At 36.8% G+C, this 25962-nt stretch overlaps 1 protein-coding gene across 1 annotated transcript; it reads right to left on the bottom strand.

The window, feature by feature from the left end:
- Nucleotides 1-10971: 10971 nt before the first annotated feature.
- LOC131278364 (keratin-associated protein 20-2-like) lies at nt 10972-11232 on the bottom strand. Its single transcript, XM_058296487.1, has one exon. The coding sequence runs from the start codon at nt 11230-11232 to the stop codon at nt 10972-10974; it is 261 nt and encodes an 86-aa protein (XP_058152470.1).
- Between the last annotated feature and the right edge of the window lie 14730 nt (nt 11233-25962).

Below are 25962 nucleotides of genomic sequence, written 5' to 3'. Positions count from 1 at the left end.
TCATCTGTCTCTTAGACTCTGTTCAGTTGTACATAGGGGTATTCCTTCTGACAACCTCCAGACTCATTTTTAGAGACTCACAGCCTTATAATCTCATTTCTCTTTTCCATTTCCCCCTTACATTAGGTCAAACCGCTTCCCGAAGTCATGTTATTATATGTAGATAGGTATATTCTGATGTTCCGCATTGAATCTTTAATTCAAGGTCATTTTCTAGTTGCTTCTTCAGCTGGTATGTGGTAGTGATCCCTCGGTGCCAGGGAGGCTCATCCCCGGGTGTCGTGTCCCACGCTGGGGGGAATGCATCACATCTACACGCTGAGTTTGGCTGTGAGAGTGGCCACATTTGAGTAACATGAGGGCTGTCAGGAGGAAACCCCCAGGCACAATGCTACTCTAGGCCTTGTTCTTATTGCAGGTGTATAGGCTCAAAAGTGTAGCCATTAGTATCAAGAGCCCACTGTTGGGCCCTCCTTCCTTCCTGGTTCTTGCCGTTGCACCTGGAGGATTGCCGCTGCTCTCCCAGGGCCCACAACAGTGACCCCCCGGCCAGGAGCCCAGTACCCCCCCAGCTGTTGTTTTTAATTGTTTCCACTATGAGTATATATAGATATTACCATATACCCTGGGCATATGCCCTGTATAACCACTGTCAACCATATATATCCTGTCAATAACATCCCATATCAGTATTCCTCCGCTGCCATTGTTGAACCACTCTGTGATCCAAAACTTCCCGTAAAGTCAATACCAACATAATGTCAGCTTCAGAAGAGTCTTAGATCACCAAAATTCATATATACAATATACAGTATTTCCCCAGATCCACCATAAAACCTTTTCCCTTCCACAGCAATAATCTTTTAACTTATTCATATCATATTTCCTGAAACTGATGTACAGATTCCGAAACTATAGTTTTCAAACAAGGTAACATTTGTGCTTACTATGTGGTCCATACTTTAGGTTGTACAGTTTTCTAAATTTTTTAGTTATCCTATGTTTTGTCTTATGGTTTTCATTATTAGTCTGTCATCCCCTATATGTTTTTGGTGTAATATTAGCTGTTTTATATTCATCCTCGTGTACTCTCACATAACTCCTCTTTTGCCCCCTTATTTACCTTTGTTCCATCCATTGCACGTCCATTTTCCCCTCCCCTTAGGGCCCACAACGCCTGCCAATCTAATGCCCTGGGAGCCGTCCTTTCTCACGAGAGATACAGTTCTCTCTATTCGACGGCATTAGTCTTCCCCAGGATATGGGTCCACCCCACCCAATGGTAGAACCCACCTTGGCAAAATGAGCCTTCAGCTATTCCCTCCGGAGTCCTCCCGCATCAGACCATACCCCCTGAGCGTCCTAACCAGGTAACCCTCCTACTTATACTTTGATACGTTTTACTCAACATTTAGTTCTCAATGAACTTCTGGCACTCTCCCATGTTTGTATGTTGCCCCTCCCTCCCACCTATTTCTTGGACCATATTTCCCCTCTTCCCATCCCCAGCCCCCCTCAAACCCAGAAAACCCCACCCGAAGGTAACCCCTTGCCCCCATTTTGTCCCTTCTTTGTGCTCATACTTACCCCCAGCTCATCACAGATTCCACCCCTACAGACATTAACTCACATCCTTCCTCCACCCCCTGATTTCCAGTAAGCCACTTTTCCAGACTCTAGCTCTCTGAGGCAGTTAACTTATTTCATATCATTGAGGTCATATAGTATTTGTCCTTCAATGCCTGGGTTGCTTCACTCAACATAAGATTCTCAAGGTTCATCCATGTTATCACGTGCGATTGTAGTGTATTGGTTCTTACAGCTGAGTAGTATTCCATTGTGTGTATATACCACATTTTATTGATCCACTCATCTGTTGATGGACTTTTGGATTGATTCCAACTTTTGGCGATGGTGAACAATGCTGCTATGAACATTGGTGTACATATATCGGTTTGTGTCCTTGTTTTCAGATCTGATGGGTATATACCCAGCAGTGGTATTGCTGGGTCATATGGCAAATCTATGGATAATTTTTTGAGAAACTGCCAAACTGTCCTCCAGAATGGTTGGATCCTTCTGCATTCCCACCAGCAATGGATGAGTGTTCCCCTTTCTTCACATCCTCTCCAGCATTTGTATTCTACTGTTTTTTTCATGGCTGCCAATCTTATGGGAGTAAGATGGTATCTCATTGTAGTTTTGATTTGCATTTCCCTGATAGCTAGGGATTTGGAGCATTTTTTCATGTGCTTTTTAGCCATTTGTATTTCTTCTTTGGAGAAGTGTCTGTTTAAATCTTTTTCCCATTTTTTAAATGGGTTGTTTATCTTTTTGTTTTCGAGATCTATGAGTTCTTTATATATGCAAGTTATAAGTCTCTTATCAGATATATGGTTGCCAAATATTTTCTCCCATTGTGTGGGTTCCCTTTTTACTTTCTTGACAAACTCCTTTGAGGTGCAGAAGGCTTTAATTTTGAGGTAGTCCCATTTATCTATTTGTTCTTTTGCTGCTCGTGCTTTTGGTGTGATATTCATGAAGCCATTTCCTATTACAAGGTCCTGTAGATGTTTCCCTACACTGCTTTCCAAGGTCTTTATGGTCTTGGCTCTTATATTTAGGTCTTTGATCCATCTTGAGTTGATCTTTGTATAAGGTGTGAGATGGTAATCCTCTTTCATTGTTCTACATATAGCTATCCAGTTCTCCAGGCACCATTTGTTGAATAGGCCATTCTCTCCCAGTTGAGAGGGTTTGGTGGCTTTATCGAATATTATATGGCTATATACATGAGGTTCTATATCTGAACTTTCAATTCGATTCCATTGGTCTGTGTGTCTCTCCTTATGCCAGTACCATGCTGTTTTCACTACTGTAGCTTTGTAGTATGTTTTGAAGTCAGGAAGTGTGATTCCTCCTATTTCGTTTTTCTTTTTCAATATGTCTTTGGCTATTCGGGGCCTCTTTTTATTCCAAATAAATTTCATAGTTAGTTTTTCTAGTTCCTTAAAGAAGGCTGTGTTGATATTTATTGGGATTGCATTGAATGTGTAGATCAGTTTTGGTAGGATAGACATCTTAATAATATTCAGTCTTCCTATCCATGAACAGGGAATATTCTTCCATTTATTTAGGTCTTCTTTGATTTCCTTGAACAATCTTGTATAGTTCTCGATGTATAAGTTTTTTACATCTTTAGTTAAATTTATTCCTAAGTATTTGATTTTTTTATTTACTATTGTGAATGGTATTTGTTTCTTGATTTCCTCCTGATCTTGCTCATTATTGGTGTATAGAAATGCTACTGATTTTTGCGCATTGATCTTATAACCTGCGACTTTGCTAAACTCATTTATGAGTTCTAGGAGCTTTGTTGTAGATCTCTCAGGGTTTTCTATATATAGGATCATGTCATCTGCAAATAATGAAATTTTGACTTCTTCCCTTCCAATTTGAATGCCTTTTATATCTGGTTCTTGTCTCAGTGCTCGAGCCAGTACTTCCAAGACAATGTTAAATAGGAGCGGAGACAATGGGCATCCTTGTCTTGTTCCTGATTTTAGAGGGAAGGATTTCAGGATTTCGCCATTGTAAACAATGTTGGCTTTAGGTTTTTCATATATACTCTTTATCATGTTCAAAAAGTTTCCTTGTATTCCGATCTTTTGGAGTGTTTTTATCAGGAAGGGGTGCTGTATTTTGTCAAATGCCTTTTCTGCATCTATAGATATAATCATGTGGTTTTTTTCTCTCAATCTGTTTATATGGTGTATTACATTGATTGATTTTCTTATGTTGAACCATCCTTGCATACCTGGAATAAATCCCACTTGGTCATGGTGTATAATTCGTTTAATGTGTTGTTGAATACGATTAGCAAGTATTTTGTTAAGTATTTTTGCGTCTAGGTTCATTAGAGAAATTGGTCTGTAATTTTCCTTTCTTGTGGTGTCTTTGTTTGGCTTTGGTACTAGGGTAATGTTGGCATCATAGAAGGAATTAGGCAGTGTTCCTTCTGTTTCGATTTTTTGGAATAGTTTCAACAGGATTGGTGTTAGTTCTTTCCGGAATGTTTTGTAGAATTCACCTGTGAAGCCGTCTGGCCCTGGGCTCTTCTTAGTTGGGAGATTTTTAATGACTGATTCTATCTCTTTGCTTGTGATTGGTTTGTTAAGATCATCAATTTCTTCTTTTGTCAGTATGGGCTGCTTATGTATTTCTAGGAATTTGTCCATTTCCTCTAAATTGTCATTTTTGTTGGAATATAGTTTTTCAAAGTATCCTCTTATGATAGTCTTTATTTCTGTGGGGTCAGTGGTGATTTCACCTTTCTCATTTCTTATTTTGTGTATTTGCATCTTTTCTCTTTTTTTCTTTGTTAGTCTCGCTAAAGGTTTGTCAGTTTTGTTGATCTTCTCAAAAAACCAGCTCTTGGTCTTGTTTATTTTTTCAAGTGCTTTCTTATTTTCTATTTCATTTAGTTCTGCTCTTATCTTTGTTATTTCCTTCCTTCTTCTTCCTGTTGGGTTACTTTGTTGTTGTTTTTCTAATTCCTTCAAATGTGCAGTTAATTCTTCAATTTTTGCTCTTTCTTCTTTTTTGATATATGAATTTATGGCTATAAATTTCCCTCTCAGTACCGCTTTTGCTGCATCCCATAAATTTTGGTATGTTGTGTTATCATTATCATTTGTTTCAAGGTAGTCATTGATTTCTTTTGAGATTTCCTCTTTGACCCACTCTTTTTCTAAGAGTGTGCTGTTTAATTTCCAAATTGTCGTGTGAAGTCTGGGTCTCTGTCCCTTGCAAATTTCCAGCTTGACTCCACTGTGGTCAGAGATATTGTTTTGTATGATTTCGATCTTTCTGAATTCATTAAGCCTTTCTTTGTGGCCTAGCATATGGTCAATCTTGGAGAATGTTCCATGTGCGCTTGAGAAAAATGTATATCCTGCTGTGTTTGGGTGTAATGATCTATATATGTCTATTAGATCCAGCTCTTCTAATATACTGTTCAAATGTTTTGTTTCTTTAGTGATTCTCTTTTGAGATGTTCTGTCCAGAGTTGATAGTGGTGTATTAAAATCCCCCACTATAATTGTAGATGCATCTATTCTTTCACTTAGTTTTTCCAGCGTTTGCCTCACATATTTAGAGGCGCCCTTGTTAGGAGCATAAATATTTATGATTGTTCGATCTTCTTGACAGATTGTCCCTTTCACTAAAATATAGTATCCTTCTTTGTCTCTCACAATTGTTTCGCATTTAAAGTCTATTCTGTCTGATATTAATATAGCTACTCCTGCCTTTTTTTGGTTGTTGTTTGCTTGTATGATTGTTTTCCAGCCATTCACTTTCAACCTCCATGAGTCTCTGGGTCTAAGATGTGTCTCTTGTAGGCAGCATATAGATGGGTCGTATTTCCTTATCCAGTGTCCCAGTCTGAATCTTTTGATAGGTGAGTTTAATCCATTGACATTCAGTGTTATTACGTTTAGAGAGTTATTTATGGTAGCCATATTTTGGTTGGATTTGTGTTTGTTATATTTTGTTTGTATTATTTTATTTTCCCCTTCTATCTTTGTCTTTCTTGTCGCTTTTACACTCTCCCCCATCTCCGACCGCCCTGCCCCCTCCCCCCTTCCCGCAGAACTCCCCCAAGAATCTCCCGAAGGGGAGGCCCCCCGCCGACACACTCTCCCAGTCCCCGCCCATCCGCGAGCACCTTGAACTCTCCATCATCCCCGAACGCCAGTCCAGCTGGACAGAGCACTCCCGGCCGGAAACCTCCCTCCTCTAGCACCCCGACTACATCACACCACCGCCCTCCCGCCCCCACCGCTCCAGACGAGAAACCAGCACCCAATCCCATGGAGTCTCCCTTGTATGCGATGCCCCCCCCCCCCCCCCCCCCCCCCCCGCCTCTAGAATCCCCTCCCCGTCCCGAGCACCGGACAACCCGACAAGCACACGTCCTGGGGTGGGCCCGCCGGGGTCCACGACCAGTGGAGTGCGCCGCGCCCCCCGGACACGCACATCCGTCTCCCCCAGCAGACCCGGGAAGCCCTCATTCACTATTCCCTGCAACACTCCCCCCGACCCCCCTCCCCCCCCTCCCCCCGGAACGCCCTCAATACGCATGTTTGAGCGTTCCGCGCCATCACCCAGGTCCCCAAGTCCCATCCGGATCCTTTCTACCTTTCTACCGACCACCTCCACCATCTGCTCGACCTCCAATGCACTGTCCTCCACATCACCAACCCTCCGCTCCGCCTCCTCCAGTCCGCCGATACTCGCCGCAAGTGCATTCTTTATTTCCCGAACTGTGGCGTTCACCTCCATCACATCCGCTATTTTCTTGCGCACGTCTGCAACTTCCCCCCCGAGTGTCGTCCCCACGCTGCCAACCTCCTTCACCACCCCATCAAATCTGTCGGCGATAAATGCTCCGAGATCCTCCATCGCCCGTGCGAAGTCCTGCCCCCCCTCCTGACCTTCAGCCCGTTGATTGGACTCAGCCATGCCCTCCCGACTACTGGCTTGGTCCGCAGACCCCTGCTGCTGTCCTGTCAACACTTTTTCTTGACGGGTCTAATCAGCCCCCCAGCCTCCCCGTCTAGTCCTGGAGACCAATCAGCTGCCGTCCCTGCGTAAGTGTTACACCTTCTCCCTGTCACCCTGCCCTTCCCACTCCAATCCCTTATTGCTAGTCAAGCCCACTCCAAAGGAAAGCACCAGTGCCGGGGAAAGTCAACCGTGCAAGGAAGGAAAAAGTGCGAAGCAGCACCGGCGATACACGTTTACAAAGCAACAATATGAGCTCTGGGAGGATGCAGGCCAGATCATGCAAATCGTGTAGAGTCACAGCAGTAGGAAAGCACCCACAATGAGGTAGACGACCGAACACGGGAGGAACGCGGTACGTACCAAGAGGCTATTGTTTTCGTGAGAGAGGGAAAGAGAAAAGAAAGGCAATAGTCCCAGGGACGAACACCAGACGGAAAACCAAACAAAGGCACCAGAAATCGAGAGCCAGACACCTTGTGGATCAAAGAAAGGGAGATGGAATATAGGAGAGACAGCAGACGGCGGAGGACATCAAGCTGCAGGGGAAAGGGGACAGTGCAGACAGGCCAAATCTACCCACAGAGAAATGAGGCAGTGGAGGGCGAGGAAACCCAGCAAACGTGAGGTATCTCCCGCAGGACCCACCGTACTGTTAAGGTAAAATAGTATAAGAAGAATATTGGGGACAAGAAAGAGAGGATTGAAAAAAAAAAAAAAAAGAACAACAACAAAAAATAAAAAATAAAAAAAACCCAAAGAACAGAAACCCCGCCACCAGGCTCAGCTGCCCCCGCCTGCCGCAGCTCAGCCGGGCTCGGCCGGAATCGGCTACCCTGGCCGCCGCCCGCCGGGGCTCCGCGCGGTGCTAACTGCCTCGGCTCCGCCTACCCAAGGAGGGAATCCTCCACACGTAGCTGGGATCTCCGTGTATATTTCACAGATGGATCCTCTCCGCCACCTTCCCCCCAAATCGATGTCCAGACACCTCCGGACCAGGAAAAATCCCGAAACAGCCAGTCCCAAAGAGTCCCCGACGCCTCCCAACCAATTCCCCCCAGGAGCTAGTAACCGGGAAGTTCACTCAGCCGCCATCCTGCCTCCCCCTCCTGAAAAGTCCCAATTTATATCTTATAGACCAGTCCCTTCCGTTCCCCACTATGTTTTCAATGTAACATTCATGTAATCTAAATCTTCTTTAAAAAAAAATATGTCCATCCTGATGCAAGTGGGTGGTCACACCTTAACTGAAATAGTGTCATTAAAAGTACATACTTATAATGGGTTGACACACACACACGAGTGTATTAGATTTAAGAACTTGACATTGACATTATATGTGTTTTTACTAAAATTATGTGAATTCTTAATGTTACAGTGTTTCCTACAAAGACTGTTTTTAAATTAAAAATAATAATATAATAATGCATGAACATAAGTTAAATTATGTAATAATGGGGAAGATGGAAAAGAATGAAATTATAACATTTGTTTCTGAGAATTTGAAACATGACTTTTTATAATTTGGGAGAAAAATGTTTCATTTTATACCTCTTCATGTCATTTTCAAATACCATATAGAATTTTGTCACAAATAAATTAGTGTTTGGCCATATTTTTTGTGAGATTCTAGTCATATTTATTCAGTGATCCAGCAGTATTTATATTATATACCTATTTCTACATTTATACATTTTGAAATTCAAATAATATAAATATAAATCACAAAATGGCTTCACCTCACTATAATCTCATTGATAGGAATTTCATGTAGCCATCAAATGTTGGTGGATGGTTATGTAGGCATGTTAGAATTGTGGGAAAATGAGATTTTATGTCTTCAAAAGAGGTAGGGAAAAAAGATTAAAGAACATTTATTAAGGTCTCTTGAAGCAATGGTAAACACACAGTACCACTTACTTAATGTATTATTATAGCATTCGAGGGAACTAATGGAGTTTCCCTCCATGTATGAAAGGGTAACTTTACCCTATATTATTAGAAAGTTTATTAAGAAATTTTAACTGCACAATTCACTTCTTCCATCAAAACCATCCAGGTTTCAGTATAGGATATTTATTCTAAATGTGTTCATGTCCAAAGGATATAGGGTAGAAGTAGATAGAATCAAAGCCCACTATGTTCCCCTGTTACTGAATTCCTCTTTCCTTCTGAATAGACCCCTAGAAAGATATCATCACTTGGATATTAAGGCTCTGGAGAGAGATGAATGTGTACACAAGTGAATACAAACCCTTGTTCAGATGTTCCTGATTGTAACGTATTTAAGTAACAGAAAACATTAGGAAAGATTTTTCAGCATACTCTTTAATACATTTATTTTCCATTAATGCATTTTATTTTTTAAAAAATCAAATTCTTACTGCTGCCAGAAACTGGCATCAGTGCTGAACTATGTGAAGTGTCTCATGATATTGTCCTATTAATATTATTTGATTTCTTTTTCACAGCATAGGCTATGATAATTAGAGCAAGCTTTTTGAGAAAAATCAGTTTTGCAAGAGGAATACATGGATTGAAATATTTTCTATATAGAAAAAATAAGATGATTTCTGAGAATTTATGGCTAAAAAATGTCCTCAATCAATCTTATGTCCTTGTATTTAAAGTTGCCAAGTGTGTATTTACAATTTTCTAAGTATTGCCCTTCAAAATATCTTGATCTTAAAAAAAGTAATGTTTGCAATTTCAACATGTTGATATTTCAAATTGGCTATGAATTTCTTATTCATTTGTGCAAAATTTTGTCATTTCTTGAAAGTTAAACTGAAAAAAATTTAATTATAAATGAACCTTTAAATGACTGATATTGCAATTCCTCTACTCTTTTTTTTCTTTTGATAAATATAGAGGAAAAATGTACTCAATAGAAAATACATTTTGATGACTTTAAAGTAGAAGTTAGAAATATGAAATTTGAAACCACTGTTCCATAAAAAAGTGATTTGATTTCTTATGCTAAATGTTCTGAAATGGTAACCAGGTGATTATCTCAATTAGGGACTCAAACACAAAGACGATTAACAGACCCACATTGTGTGCTCAGTCATATGGGATATCCCTTAAACCTATAAGGTAGGGAACAAAAAAGCCTCCTTCAGATGATGTCAGATAGAAATTCCAAATGCAACAACAATGTAGCTCACCTAAATATCCAAATTCTAGGGTTTATGGAAACAGGCAAAGAGAGAGGAAAATGAAAAATCATGCTGGGAAACAGGAATATTACTTAAGGTTTTGCCTGGCTTATATATAAATCACCATAGTCTTGCTGGCTTAAACAGCAAGATCTTATTTTCTCAGTTTTTTAAGTTAGAATTTCTAAAGCAAAGTGTTGGCTGGTCATTCATTTCTGATTTCTTTATTTTGCTGGCTTACCAGCTATCCACAACTCAAGGTTAATGCCCCAAACCTTGTAATTTTTCTTCTACTACTGCATTCAAATTTCCTCTGCTTATAAACTCCAGTCAGGTTGGATTAAGGTCACCCTGCTTTAGTTTGGCTTCATAATAGCTAATGCTATCTTCAAAATCATATTTACAAATGCAGTTTCATATCCACACTGTGATTCAGTTTGGCCTTATTTAACTATTAAGATCTATGTAGATCCATGTTATAAGTTGGTTCACAGACACAGGACTGGGAGCTAGGACTTGAACATGTCTTTGTTTGAAATACAGTCCATCTGATAACAAGTTTTGCCTGACATTTTCATTGCTTAAAAAACCTTATATATAGGCTAATGATTAAATAGTATCATTTTTGGTTGGATGAAAGAAAGTTTCATTTAGAAACAGCTGATTTTTAGGCTTTATTCTTTTAGGAAGAAGCCACAATTATGTACACATGGAAGGTCAGTTTTAGATGGTCTTAGAATTATGTGGTGGGACAAAAATTTGCCCTTGAAGATAGAGAAGATTTGGCATGTGGTAACTGGAAAATGGGCAAATACAGCTGTCAAATATTGAGTATGAGAGCATATGCCACACTTAAAACCCCTTTTCAAGAAACTGATCACCATGACTGATATTGAATACACATCACTCTTATAGGACTGTAGCATGAAAGATTTCCCTTTTATTAATACAATAATCAGCATGAGAAAATAATGGTGAAATAAGGAAGAAACAAATCACATTTGAAAATAGTTTAAATTTATTGAAAGAATTCCTCAGATATCAAAAGAAAAATTTTAACATTATTATTAAAAATATTCTTTATACTCTTGCACATAAAGTCAAATTGAGATGACATCTGTAGTTCTTTCTTGAGAGCCGATAGTTGAATTGTTGCTAGTGCGAAGACTGAAGGGGAAGAATACAATAGAGAGCTGTTGGCTCATAGGTGGACACATCCAGTAACACAGGTGCTCAATTATATCTCTCAGTAGCATCCACCATAGTATCCTCCATAGCAAGATGGACGGTAGCAGCCATATCCGTAGCTTCCACAGGAAAATGGGCGGTAGCAGCCATATCCATAACCACCATAGCTACGATAGCCACAGCCTAGGCCACCATAGCCATAGCCACAGCCCAGGCCACCATAGCCATAGCCGCAGCCCAGGCCACCATAACCATAGCCACAACCTAGGCCACCATAGCCATAGCCCAGTCCTCCACAGTAGTTGCCGCAGTAGACCATGTTGTCAGGAGTTGACAGTTCAAGTGTGGGAGAGGATGAGATTGTCCTGAATGTGATTATCACCATCTCTGCAAGACCTTTTATACTTCCTCTCTAGTAGGTGTGGCAAACCACAGGCAACGTTGTCCTCATAAAAATTATTTTCACATTAACCACAAACATCACCACCAACAAAACTCTCGTAAATTTCATGTCATTGGGCATCATGAAGCCTTCACAGGCAGGATGACAGTGCTATTGTATAAAGCTTTTCACAATCAAATCACGTTCCTTGAATGACACATTCTTGACCTGCTTTTAAAGTTCTTGATGACTGAAACCTTAAGTTTTAATTCCATGAGGAGAGTCTATAATCATAGAAACTATGCAATCCACAAATGATCCAATGTTTATTTGGTTTACTAATATCCTCGATTTCATAAACCCATTTTAGTCAAGGAAGTGACCCTATGTGGATTTTCAAAATTACTTTTAGATTAAGTATCACCATCCTATGTACAGGTAGGGCAACTGATACACGAAGAGTTGAAGTAATAGGCTAAATGCCACACATCTAAAAGTGGAAATTTAAGATTTGAACTCAGAGAGGAGATTCCAAAAAGTTTTATGTATTTCATCTATAAACATTCAAAGATATACTTCCTATAAATCTTACAAATTTGTTTTTCACTATATTTTGAAGTAATTATCTTATTGCTTGCTCTAAGGTTTTCATAATCATCTTGACTATACAGAATCTACTTTGGATTTAAACCAGTTTAATTCTGGTGAGCTATGAGAATATTACTCCTGTATAGTGCTACTTTATCTTCTCCTTTTAAGTGCTATTTTTGTAGCTATTATTGCAATAATATAATACAAACACAAATATACATTGTTATAATTATTTATATTTTTTTGTCTTTTAAGGAGATGTAAGACAGAAGATGAAGTATATATATTTATACTCTGTGCTGTATTAACCTTGCCATTTACCAATCTAGTTCTCTACATTTGTTGCTATGGATTTGAGTTACTATCTGGTATAATTTCTTACTCCAACAAAGCCTCCCCTACCTCCTCTGTGCTATTCTTGGGAAACATATTACTTTTCTATATTTCATAAACTCAAATACCATTATATATACTGCATTATATCATTGTCTTTTAAAGCAATAAAGAGAAGAAAGGAGAATATGCATGCATTTATACTCTAATTACATAATTACTTCAACTTTGAATCTTTGTTTATTCCTTTGAAATCCATGTATCGCTCAATGTAAATTGATTGCTATATGAGAACATTTGATTTAGTATATTTCTAAAGAAAGTCTCCCAAGAAATAGTAATTTGTCTTGTGTATCGCTGAATGACTTATTTGCATTAATTTTGAAAGACAGTATTGGTAGGTAAAACATTCTTGCTTGACTTCTTTTCCTTCAGTACTTTTCATATGTCATTCCACTGCTTTCTGGCCTTCATTATTTCATTATTGTTCTAAATCAGAATCTTTATTGGGCAATCCCTCATATGCATTGAATTTTTTTCACTACCTGCTTTTAAGATTTTGTTTTGCCTTTGGCTTCTAAACTTCTACTATAATATGTTTGTTTGTAAATATGGTTATGTTTATCCTAGTGAGAATTCATAATCTTTTTTTAGATTAATACTTTTATCAATTTTGTGAAGTTTTTAGCAATTATCTCTTTAAATATGTTTTACTGATCCCTTCTCTTTTGTCTTTCTGCTGCTCTCATTATGCATTTAGTAGTGTACTTGATGGTTTTCCACATTTTTAAAATATTTTTCCTTACATTTATTCTTTTTTTATTAGAGAAGTTGAATTTTACAGAACAATCACACAAAAAATACAGGATTGTCATGTGCCACTCCATTATTTACAATGTGCATTGTTGTGAAACATTTATTATAATTGATGATAGCACACTTCAAAAAATGTAATATTAATTATAATCCATGGCTTAACCTAAGGTACCCTACTTATATAGTATAGTTCCATGAATTTTATTAAATGTATTCATTTACCTTATACAATCTAATTATTTCCTCTTTCAATAAAATTCATTTACATATTTCAGTGTCATTAATTACATTCATATTGTTATGCTAACATCACCACATCCATAAACAAAACATTTCCATCATTCCACATGGGGAATCCTATGTATTTTAAGCCCTAACATCTCATTTCCTACCCCCACCCCATTCCCTAATAACCTATATTCTAGATTCTGACTCTATGGGTATTCTTCTAATTTCAAATCAGATGATAATACAATATTTGACCTTTTGTGTATGGCTCAACATGATGTTTTCAGATTCCATTCATGTTATCACAGTCCAGTGTTGATTACCAGTGGTCACATTGGGCATCATTTTCTTGTTCCTACTCTCAGAGGGAAAGCTTTCAGTCTTTTCCCATTACATAGATTTCTAGCTTGGGGTTTGCATATATGCCTTTTATGATGTTGAGAACATTTCCTTCTATTCCTAGTTTTCTAATTATTTTTATCAAGTAGTGGTGCTGGATTTGTCAAATGCAATTTTTGCATCAGTAAAGGTGTTTGTCTGTTTTTTGTTTTTGCCTTCATTGTTTTAATGTGGCATAATATATTAATTGATTTTCTTAGGTTGAACCAAACTTATACACCAGAGATAAATTCCACTTGACCATATTGTATTATTCTTTTAATATGCTGCTGGATCCTGTTTAGGAGAATTTTGTTGGGGATTTTTGCATCTATCTTCATAAGAGGTATTAGTATATAGTTGTGTTTTTATTATGTTTTGTTTTTGCAGTGTTGTCTTTATCTTGCTTTGATATGAAGGTTTTGTTGACCTAAAGAGAGTATAAGAAGTATTAGAGGTAAATCTTCTTGGAATGTTTGATAATTCCCCTGCAAAGCCCTGTGGCACTGGGTTTTCTTTGTGGGAAGTTTATGATTACTGATTCAAACTCTTAACTGGTTTCTTGAAATCTTCTATTTGTCCTAAGCAAATGTAGCTCATTTATATGATTCTAATAATTTGTACATTTCATCTAGGTCTTCCAATCTTTAGCATACAATTTCTTATACTATACAATTTAGTTCTTTTTCTTTCATCAGGGTCAGTAGTAATGTTCCCTTTGTAATTTCTGATTTTCATTTTCTGTATTCTCTCTTTTTTAAATTTCAGTCTAGCTAAATGTTTATTGTGTAGACTGTTCTAGTCTAGCTGGAAGGGCTTGACCTCTTTGTCAAAAATCACTGAATTGTAGATGTGAGAGTCTATTTTTGAATTCTCAATTCAGTTTCATTGGTCAATCTGTCTGTCTTTATGCCAGTACCATGCTGTTTTTACACTGTAGCTAAGAAACATACTTTAAAGTTAGGAACAACTTGTTGTTCAATTTAAAGAAACTTTAGCTATTCATGGCCACTTACCCTTCCAAATATATTTGATAATTGGCTTTCCCATTTTTGTACAAAGTCTGTTAGAAGTTTTACTGGGATTTCATTGAATCTGTAAACTTTTTGGGCAGATTTAACATTTTAATGATACTTAATCTTCCTATCCATGAACACAGAATGTTCTTCCTTTTATATGGCATCTTCCTTTTCTTTTATCAATGTTTTGTGGTTTTCTGAAAAATGTTCCTCTATGTCCTTGGTAAAGTACATTCCTAAATATTTTATTGTTTTATTTACTATAGTAAGTGGATTTTTTTTCTAATTTTCTCCTCAGATTGCACATCTGTAGTGTAAAGAACTGCTATTTAAGTTGTGTATTGTTCTTGTATCCTATAATTTTGTCAAATTTGTCTTTTAGTTCTAGTAGCTTTGTTGTGAGTTTTTCAGGATTTTCTAGCTAAAGGTTCATATCATCACCAAAAGTGAAAGATTTACTGCTTGCCTTCCTATTTGGTTGGCTTTTATTTTTTTTATCTAACCTGATCGCACGAGTAGAATGTCTAGCACAGTATTGAGTAACAGTGGTGTCTGTGGGCATCCTTGTCCTGTTACTGATCTCATCAGGAAAGCTCTCAGCCTTCTCTGTTGAGTACAACGTTACAAGTAGGTTTTAAAGTTATTTCAGGTACATTTCTATGATTTTTCATCCCAAATTTCTTTGTCTTCTTTGCTAAACTTTTAATGTGTTCATGAGTAGTCCTATATGATTTTACTTGCAACCCTGACATTCAGAATTGTCTTATATATTAATATTGCTTTATTTATTTCCATTTCAACAACTAGTGAGGAGAAATCCTATTTTCAAATTAAAATTTTGTTAAATTTTTTTTCATTTATTCTAAGAAGTCTCATTAAAATAATTTGAGCACATATGCGAAAGTTGCTACCATGTATATCTTGACTTGATACAAGGAGCCTTTTATGGCTTGCAGTTGTCCTAGATATTCTGAAAGTCAGTGTTCTTCCATGAATCTGGCCCAAAGAAGAGAAATCATGAATGCCTTTATTTGGGCATTATTCTTTCTTACTATTTTATCTGTGGGTGTCTGAGCAACTTGTGAAGACAGAAAGACCTTCCCACTTATATCAACTCTAGACTTTCTCCTAGAAGAAATTATACTTCATGACATATTTAACAAAATATGTTTAACATTTTATATCTTCTTTACTGGTATTATTAAAATGCACATTTTGAAAGCAAGGGGTATCTGTGGGAAGAATGAGAAATATAATGGTCTACCTAACAGATTAACACCAAATACAATCATATTTTGACAACATGGTACCTTTTCTGTACTTTTTCTCTTCTTCCATAAACTTGGTTACCTTGATTATCTTTCCTGAAATTTTAGATTTATTTTCATCTAATGAAAGGTGTTTGAGCGAGATGTGAAAGGTAGAAGATATCAAACCATATTATAATGTTCCAATAGTGGAGAGATTAATGTCTTTTGATAATGTATGGATTTGCATCATGCTCTTCACATTTCCCTGAAAATCTTTCAACTCAGGAAAGCATGAATACATTGACTCAATATCATCATTCCCCATAGTTCCTGCACTTTCTTTACTCTAAAGTCTAGCAGAAATAATGAGAAGTAATAGAATGTTCTTCAACATTGGCTTCTTCACTAACAATGGCTAGTAAGCACTATTTTGTATTATACTGAATGTTTCCCAATTTTCTAAACAAAAACACTAGTAATCTAATAATGAAATTATACTCAGCATATTTCTCAGAGTGGGTATACCCATTAATAATGTACTAACTAAATAACTGCATTTTAATTTTGAGTTAAATAGTTAAGTTGTAAATTTGATATATCTATTAAAAATTAGCCATAGTATATCTGCCAACATGCGTTATCTTTACCCTGCTAATGAACTACATTTTTTACAGAATAATTCTATATATTCCAGAAATTACATGAAAAATTTAATACCATTACCACATGTGGTAGATTCCTGTGAAAATGGTACAACTTTTATACCTTAATCATGGTGCAAATTATCTAAATGAACTATGACTCATAATAAATATGGTTTTGAAGCTTTTCCAACAAACAGTGGAAACCTTTTCCGCAAATTGAATGTGTGCTGGACTTGTGGCTTGTTTTCGCTAGCACAAGAAAGTGGAAGTAACAGCTCCTAGCATGGGCCACATGATATCTTGAGATTTTCAATTCAATCTTTTGGAGACATTCCCAGTTTACATTAGAACAGACATGGCCTAGCATTCCAGAGTATGTGAGACTATGTGAAGAAAGGATAACACTTCTCTTCCCCAAATATCTTAGAGAACACACTCTGTCAGAAAGCTGCCTACCTGATCTGTAGCTATTTGTAGATGCACAATGAAGACAACCAGGACCAGATAACCATTCAGCTGATCATTAATTTCATAATCAATAACAAATAGTTTTGAAAAAGGGGAGGATGTTGGGTATATGGGTGTCACCTACATTCTATATGTGACTTTACTGTGACCTAAACCTTTTTTGAAGACATAATTTAAACAAGAAATGATGTAAGATACTGTTAAAGAACTAAGTTTTAAGATGATTTATTAAACAACAATTGCTAATTAATATATTGAGACCCTGGATATTGTGAGGTTGATATATTTGAAAGTACATGTTTCTTCGTGAAAAATTTTAGAAATCCAGAAATACATTTGTTCAATTTTGTCAGATTGATTTAGTCATTTAATACATATTTGGATGATGTATTATGTGTATTATTCTGGGAATGGGGTCATGTGACATCTTAATGTTAATGTATTTCCAAGTATGACTGTTCTTCATTAACAAAATAAAAAATATGATAGTAATGCAAGAATTTTAGGGAAATAACTAAGCATTAGGGAAAATGGAAAAGAATAACATTGTATTTAATGCTGAGTCTTTGAGACATGTTTCCATATAATTTGTGCATAAAAGTTTCAAATATTGAATATGTCTTTCACAAGCAAATTATTGGATGACCAAATCATTTTATAAATGAGTTTTAAGTCAAATAGAGGCTTATATCAGGTAATGTTTTTATAGTATACATATGCCTACATTCACATTTTTGGAAAATATAACTTTGAAATTTAAATTGTAAGAATATCTATCACAAAGAAATCTTCACTTAAAATTTAATTTCTCATATTATATTTTGATGGTTGATGCTTGAGGCATGATATAATTATTCAAAAAATGAGAATTGGTGTCTTCAAAGGAGATAAGGAATAAAAGATTTTAAGAATGAAGACGAAATTGAGGAAGCTGCACGAATTTTCCAAATCTCATTGACATGCTTGTATCTTTGAATAATTTCTTAGTCAATAATGACAAGCAGACCCACCAATAATGAAACAAAAGAGTGTGGTATGTGTGTTGAATTTTTGTATTTGACCTGAGAAGGTGAAGTATAAAACATTATTGTTATGAAACTAAAATATGATGCTTTGGCAACCACCTAATCAGGGTGGATATGAACGATGGCTGTACATGCACATTATTTCCCCATCTTTTAAAGAGTATTATTTCTTAGAATCATAATACCTCATGAAAGCAAAATGTGCAGTTATCAATTCTAGCTATCTGTCTCTGTTTCTGTTTTTCTCTGCCTCACTGTGTATCTCTCTCACTCACACACATCCACATATGCACACATACATATGCTTAAAATGATTGAAAAATAGTGATGTGAATTAAAAGAACACCTAAAACAAGAATTTGTGAAATACATGTGACAGTTTGAAACTAGCTTCTAAAAATATCATATCATTAGGGTTGATTTGTGGGTATGGAACCCTATGTTTGGATAAAATTCATTTGCGGGAGGAGGAGTTATGATTGTAGTGCTCCAATGAGGCATGACCCAGGGTGGGTTTTAGTCCTCTTGAGGGATTCTTTTATAAATGAAGGACTGAAAAGAAAGACACAGAGTGAAAAAGCTGCAGAGATGGAATGAAGGGGCACAGAAGTTATAAGGAACCTCAAAGAGAAGAAGCCATGAATGGAGAAGCCAGAATCTGAAAAAGTGAGACCCAGAAATGAAGCTGATTCTTTCTTGTGCCTTGCCATGTGGAAGGAGTCCAGGTCACCAGCAAGTGACATTTGGTGAAACAGTATCTCTGATAATGCCCTGATTTGAACATCTTCATATCCTTAGAATTGTAATTGTTTAAACTAATTAATTCCAATTATAAAGCCAACCCATTTCTCATATACTGATCCCAGCAACTTTCAGCAAACTAAAACAGAAATTAGTACCAGGAAAATGGGATGCTGCTGCTATGCACATACCAAAAATGCTGAAATAAGAAGGCGAACAAATTGGTAATGGGTAGATTCTGGAGGAATTGTAAAATGCCTGATAGAAGAGGTCGATATTGGATTGAAGGGATTGGTGGTAAAAATATGAGTACTAAATATTATTATGATGAGGACTTAGACTGATGTCTGTGTCATTGAAAACTGGAGGAATGGTGATCTTTGTTTTAAAGTTGCAGAGAACTTGGCTAAATTGACTTTTGATGTTTGATGGAAGCCATGATTTGAAAGTAATGAGCTTGAATGTGTTAGATGAGGAGATTTCCAAACCAAAATGTTGAAAGTGCAGCCTGGCTTTTTCTTGCAGCTTATAGCAAATGCAAGAGGAAAGGGATAATCTGAGAACTGAACTCCTGGGCACAAATGAACCAGAAATTGATGGTTTAGGAAATTCTGAGCTTCCTGAAAATTAGTCCCAGAGAATAAACACCTACTTGAAGTCAGCCAATCTTTTCAGTGTAAGTCATTGATTGGAAACAGTTATTCAGGAAAGACTGCAGAAAGCCTGTCTGACTGGTTGGATCTCTGTGAGACTGAAAAGCAAAATATTGAAGGAAAAACTACTTAAATAGCAAAAACTTGGAATCTAGTGTCTGGACTTAAGCCACCTTCTTGGGCCAAGAGAGGAACCTTACCCATGCTTGTAGAAAAGCTGAGTTTGATCCTGCGTTTGAGGAGGACTGTACTTCTGCCCTATTGTTCAGGGATAGTGCTGCTGCCCCAAGTCTTAGAGTGGCTGGTGCAACTTCCTTGCTTCCTCAGGGGGTGGGGAGAGTTATGGCATACCCCCTGTTTGAGGGGTTGGTCCTACCTGGAGATTGAGAACAGAATGATGAACTCCAAGTGTTCTCAGAGGGTGCAGCCTAGAGTTCAGTGCCCACTAAGATGCTGGAAGAGGGTAGAGCCCCCCAAAATGCTACATGTTAAGCCCTTGGAAGGAAGGTGTGGGACATCCAATCTATGAGGCCCCAAGGAGAAGAAACCATCAGTCCATAGATGACTCTCAGACTTCAAAATCTAATGGAGTTTGCCTTGCTGTTTTTTGAAAGAGTTGTGACTCATGACCCCTGTTTTCCCTTCAATTTTTCCCTATTGTATGGAAACATTTATTCTATGTCTGTCCCTCCTTTTGTAAATTAGAAGCAGAAAAGGTTTTTTTATAAACTTTACAAATCTGCAGTCAGAGGGAAACATATACTGCATGCTTATCAATGATTTTAATGCTATTTTGTGCTTAGCATTGTTACTGAAATGATTTAAGGTTTTTAAAAAATATTGTGATGGAATGAACTTATTTGAATATATAAAGAACATGTCTCTCTGGGATCCAGTGCATGGAGTTTGACAATATTAAGCTGGATGAATCCAAGAAAATCATATCCTTTGGGCTAAACCACTCCTGTGAGTATGGGACACCTTAATGAGATTGGATTCCACTAGAGGGACATGGTTCAATTGCTTCAGTGAAGCATGGCCCAGAGTGTGTGTTTTTTTCCCCCTTGCTGGAGTTCTTTATAAATGCAGAACTGAAAATTGAGACACAGAGAAAAAAAATACTACAGAGATGGGGAGAATGAACCCAGGGGCTCAGAAAGGAACCCAGAAGAGAAGAAGCCATAGACAGAGAAACCAAAAGCTGAAACAAGGAGACACAGAAGAGAAGCAGATTCTTCCATGAGCCTTGGCACATGGAAGGTGTCCAGGATTGCCAAAAGACTACTTTTTTTAAGACAACATCACTGATGATGCCTTGATTTGGACATTTCTACAATCTTAGAATTTTAAACTTTTAACCTAATAAATTCATATTATAGAATACAACTTTATATTACTCCCAACAGCTCTTAGCAAACATGAATTTATCATTTAACATCGAAATATTTTAAATTAGACTGTGTTTTCACATGTTTAATGGTGATGTATATTTATTTTTTTGTGTGATATATTCCAGATAATATTTTTCAGTAAGGATGAAAGAGCTCAAGTCTGGATGTTTTCTGCTCTATAAGTATGAGATATGAATTCCAATTTTTGACAATTAATTACCCTGAAGCAACATGCAGACAGAGTTTAAGCATTATAAGTCAATGAGACCAATATTCTGGTATCTTTTAGAAGTTTTTCAGTAGAATCCATAGAATTAAATCTTCCTTGGCATAATGAAAGTGAGTAGCTGTATCTGCAGGTACCCTAACCAGACATTCAAAGGCCTATATATGTATAGTACAACATAACCACAGAATAGGTCACTGCAGTAATTGCAATAGTAGCACATGTTGTCAAGAGTATAAGGCTTGATTGACTAGCATGAAATTAGTTTCCTGGTTTTGAATGTCAACATTTTCACAGGGCCTTTTATGTCATGACTAGGCGAAACATAGACAATTCTGGCTGCATATTTAAGGTTGATTTGCAGTAGACTTCCAAATGAATCTCCTATTTCCTTAAGTGAAGTGAGTTTCTTAGAGTCATAATTATTTGTGATGGCTGAGTTCTCACAATCTAGTCTCCAGCCTTTATTAAGAAGTTTATACTTATTCTGAAGAATTATGTTCACTATGTGAATTCTATATGAGGGTATTTATTATATTTGATCTGGTACAGTATGCAATACCTTATATATACTTTTTTCATAGCTCCATTTGAATAAACTTTCTGATTCACTGTTTATAAAAATATAACTTTGCTCTATATCAGTAGTCTATTTGAGCAATTTTAACTGCTCAATCCCATTCTTTTTCCAAATGAAAAAATAGTTTTAGTTCAGTATAATTTTTCTCTGTGTATTAAAGCCATAAGACTGTAGAGTGAAACACAATAGAGTCAAAGCCCAGTACTTTTGACTCTACTGAATTCATCTTCTGAACTGACCCCTGAAATAATTTGATTAAGTGACATTTGGATGAAAATGAATCATTAGTGTATTGAGGTTCTGCAGAGATATAAATGTTTTGACATGTGAATAGGCATCCTTTTCTCAGTGTCATAAATATAAGGTATTAAAGTAACAGAAAACGTTAGCAAAGATTTACAAACACTATACATCAATTTGTATATTTTCCATTAATTCATTTTTTAATAGCAAATCCTTTCTAGGCCATGCTCTGTCAAGGGTATTGAACCATGTGAATATTCTCAAAGATATTGTGCCATTAATATCATTTGATTTATTTTTTATAGCATAGCTAGTTATTATTAGAGAAAGCCATTTGAGAAATTCCATTTTATCACAGTTATTCATGGAATTAAGTATTTTCTATACTGAGAAATTTAGATGACTTCTAATACATTATGACTAGCAACTATCCTTAATTAATCTTATGGGCCAATTTTTAAAGGTATCTACTACACATTTACAATTTTCTAAATATTTCCCAGTAAGATCTCTTGGTCTTTAAGAAAAAAAAAGTCTGCAGTGTCAACATGTTAATATTTCAAAATTCCTGTGACTTTATCAATCATTCAGGCAAGTTTTCCATTTCTTGAAGGCCAAACTGACTTGCAATTTTATATCTAAATGATCCATCAAATGACTGATATTGTAATTCCATTATTTTGTGTTTTTTCTTCAAATAGGTATATTTTCACAATTTAGTAAGCTAGAAGTTCATAATCAAACTGTTCATAGGCCATTAATTCTCTACAGACTAGTTTCCTAGTGGTGGTTTGTGGGCAATCCACAACTCAATATCTAGTTTCAACACATGGCAATATTTCTCCTGTCTCCTTACCTCAAACTTCTCTGGCCAAATTTCATCTGCTTATAGATATCAGTCATATTATAGTTTTGAAACTACTTTTTATAAGTCTGGTTTCAGATTCACATCCTGATATAGTTTGTCCTCAACCTCAACCTAACCATTAAAATTTTCAAAGATCAAATTTTTATGTTGGTACATATCCATAGGAGCAAGAATTGAAAAGTAAACATGTCTTTTGGGGGTCATAATCCAAACAACAAGTATTCTCAGATAGTTGAAAAATGTAGTATATGTGGTAATGTTTTAATATTAGGAGGGATGGTTGTGGTTTAGGTAGTGGAATCATCAAAACAGAGCTGACATTATGTGATGAAGCAAACAAATTGTACATTTGGATATTTAGAATTAATTGGTACGAAAAACATGGAGAGATTAAAATATTGAAATAAAATGATGGAATGCTCTGGCAGGTGGGAATTGGATAAAGCACAATTACAATTTTGAAATATTGTGTATGGGAGGTTGAGCAACAACATACTTGAGAGTGCTTTCAAAGAACTGAACATCATGAGTGGTCTTTTCAACCACATCAGCTTTTGGTAGAGTAACTGTGCAGAAGCTACTCTCTGACCATCATCCACAGGCAAAAAAAAAAAAGGTGGTAAGCAAGAAAATAAATCATATTTGAAGAGATTAAATTTATTGAAAAAATTCCTTAGCTATCAAAGGACACACATTTCAAAGGATGTTTAAAAATATTATTTATAAGAATAGAAACAATGTAGGAATAGAAACAGATGATGCTGTAGTTCTTTCATCCTGAACTATGGTTTGATTGTCGCTTTTTGCAGATACTGGATAGACTGAACTGATCATGCAGCAGGTACTTCAGAGGTGGTAATTCCAAGAAATCCAGGAGCTCAGCAGAATCCATAAGGCCAGTATCTTTCACAGCAAGATGGACAGCAGCCATATACTTAACCCCATCACCAAGATAGCCACAGCCACAATCCAGGTCTCCATAGCCATAGACCTCCACAGCAGTTGCCATAATAGACCATGTTGTCAGGAGTTGATGGTTCAAGTATGGGAGAGGATGAGATTGTCCTGAATGTGAATATCACCATCTCCACAAGACCTTTTATACTTCTTCTATGGTAGGTGTGGCAAACCAAAGGCAATGTTACCGTCATTACAAACTGCTTTTGCATGAACAAGAAAATACACCACCAAAAATATCTTCATGAATCTCTTATGTCATTGGGCATCCTGAAGCCTTCTTAGGCAACATTACTATGCTAATGTATCAAGATTTTCACAACCAAATCAGGTGCCATGAATGACACATTCTTGACTTAGGTTTAAAGTTTTTTATCACTAAGGTTGAAGCTTAAATTTCATGATAGGGATCTATGATCAAGAAATACATGGTCCACAAATCCTTTTTTTATAAATTAATATCCTCAATTTCATGTCCCATTGTAGACTAGGTAATGCCTCCCTTTGTATGCTCAAAATTTATTTGAAAGTTAACTGTCAATAGTTACTTAAATCAGAGAAATCAGACCTCCTTAAAATTAGAAACTTTTGCTGTTCAGAGTAGTTTGTCAAGAAAATGAAAAGGCAGTTTACTCAATGGAAAAAAATTTTTGGGAACCACTTATCTGATAAGGGCCTAAATCCAGCATATATAAAGAAATTCTACATCTCAAAAGCAAAAAGAGAAACAACCCATTTTATAAATGGACAAGAGATTTTAATAGACACTTTCCCAAAAAGGCTATACAAATGGCTAAAAAACATATAACAGCATTAGCTATTAGGAAATGTAAATCAAAATTACAATGAGATATCATTTTATACCTATTAAACTGGCAGCTATTATAAAAACAGAGAACTACAATTGTTAGAGAGAATGTAGATGGATGGGAAAACATTGACTGCTGGTAGGAATGTAGAATGGTGCCACCATTGTATAGAACAGTTCAGCAGTTTGTCAAGAGGTTACCAATAGACTTGCCATATGATCCAACAATCCCACTGCTGGGTATAAACATGGAAGAACTGAAAGCAGGGGCATGAAGATATATACACACAGCAATGTTCATAGTGGCATTATTCACTCTCACCAACAGTTGCAAGCAACCCAAGTGTCCATCAACAGATGAATGGATAAGCAAAATGTGGTATACATATACAGTGGAACATTACTCTAAGAAGGAATGAACTATTGGCACACACTAAGCATGCATGGATCTTGAAGACCACATGTTCAGAGACGTAAGGCAATCACTAAAGGACAAGTATTGCATGACTTAAATATATGACTTAAGCCTATGGAACAGACTCAAAGAGATAGAGTCAGGCTGAAGCAGAGAATATCTGCAACTGCAAGCAAGACATTTCCATCTATCTGACCCATGGGATCTAATCCCCCCTCTCAAATGGAAGCCAAGTGGGCATCACCATCCCCAAATCCTCAAATTAGAAGAACAAATAAATATTATGGGGGAATGTGACTATGGTCAAATTAGACTTATTAGTATTCTAGTAGTGGAAGAACTTGTCATAGAAGGAATTTTGTCACCAGTGTTCTGAGGGGAGGGAGAGGGAAGAATATGAGAAACATGGGCAATTTTTGAGACATTGGAATTTTTCTGCATGATATTACAATAATGGATACAAACCATTAAACATCTTATCAAAACCTATGAAATTGTGTGTTGTAAATTGTAAAACATAATGTAAACTGTGCACCATGCTTAGTACCAATGCTTCAGTATCTGTTCATCAATTGTAATAAATGTATCACATTGATGAAAGATGTTGTTCCTGGGTGTGTGTGGAAGGGAGTATGGGATGTGTGGGAGTTCCCTATGTTTTTGATGTAATGTTTATGTGATCTAAAGCTCCTTTAAAATAAAGGAAAAAAAGAAATGCTGCATTTAAGTCATACAATGAGCCAGCATGAATGAATAAAACCAATCCCCAAAGTGAAAAGGAACATCTGTGTGGAGGGAAATCAAAATGGCTGCCTACCATATGGGAGGGCAGGGTTTAAACCCAGGGCCTCCTGACCCATGTGGTGAGCTGGTCTACACACAGTGCTGATGTGTACAGGGAGTGCCTTGCCATTCAGGGGTGTCCCCCATGTAGGGGAGCCCCATGGACAGGGAGTGTGCCCCACAAGGAGAGCTGCCCAATGCGAAAGGTGTGCAGCCTGCCCAGGAGTAGCAAGATGATACAACAAAAAGG

Source organism: Dasypus novemcinctus, chromosome 4, assembly GCF_030445035.2.
Source record: "Dasypus novemcinctus isolate mDasNov1 chromosome 4, mDasNov1.1.hap2, whole genome shotgun sequence".
Taxonomy (NCBI): Eukaryota; Metazoa; Chordata; class Mammalia; order Cingulata; family Dasypodidae; genus Dasypus; species Dasypus novemcinctus.
This window is presented reverse-complemented; position numbering and strand designations above follow the sequence as displayed.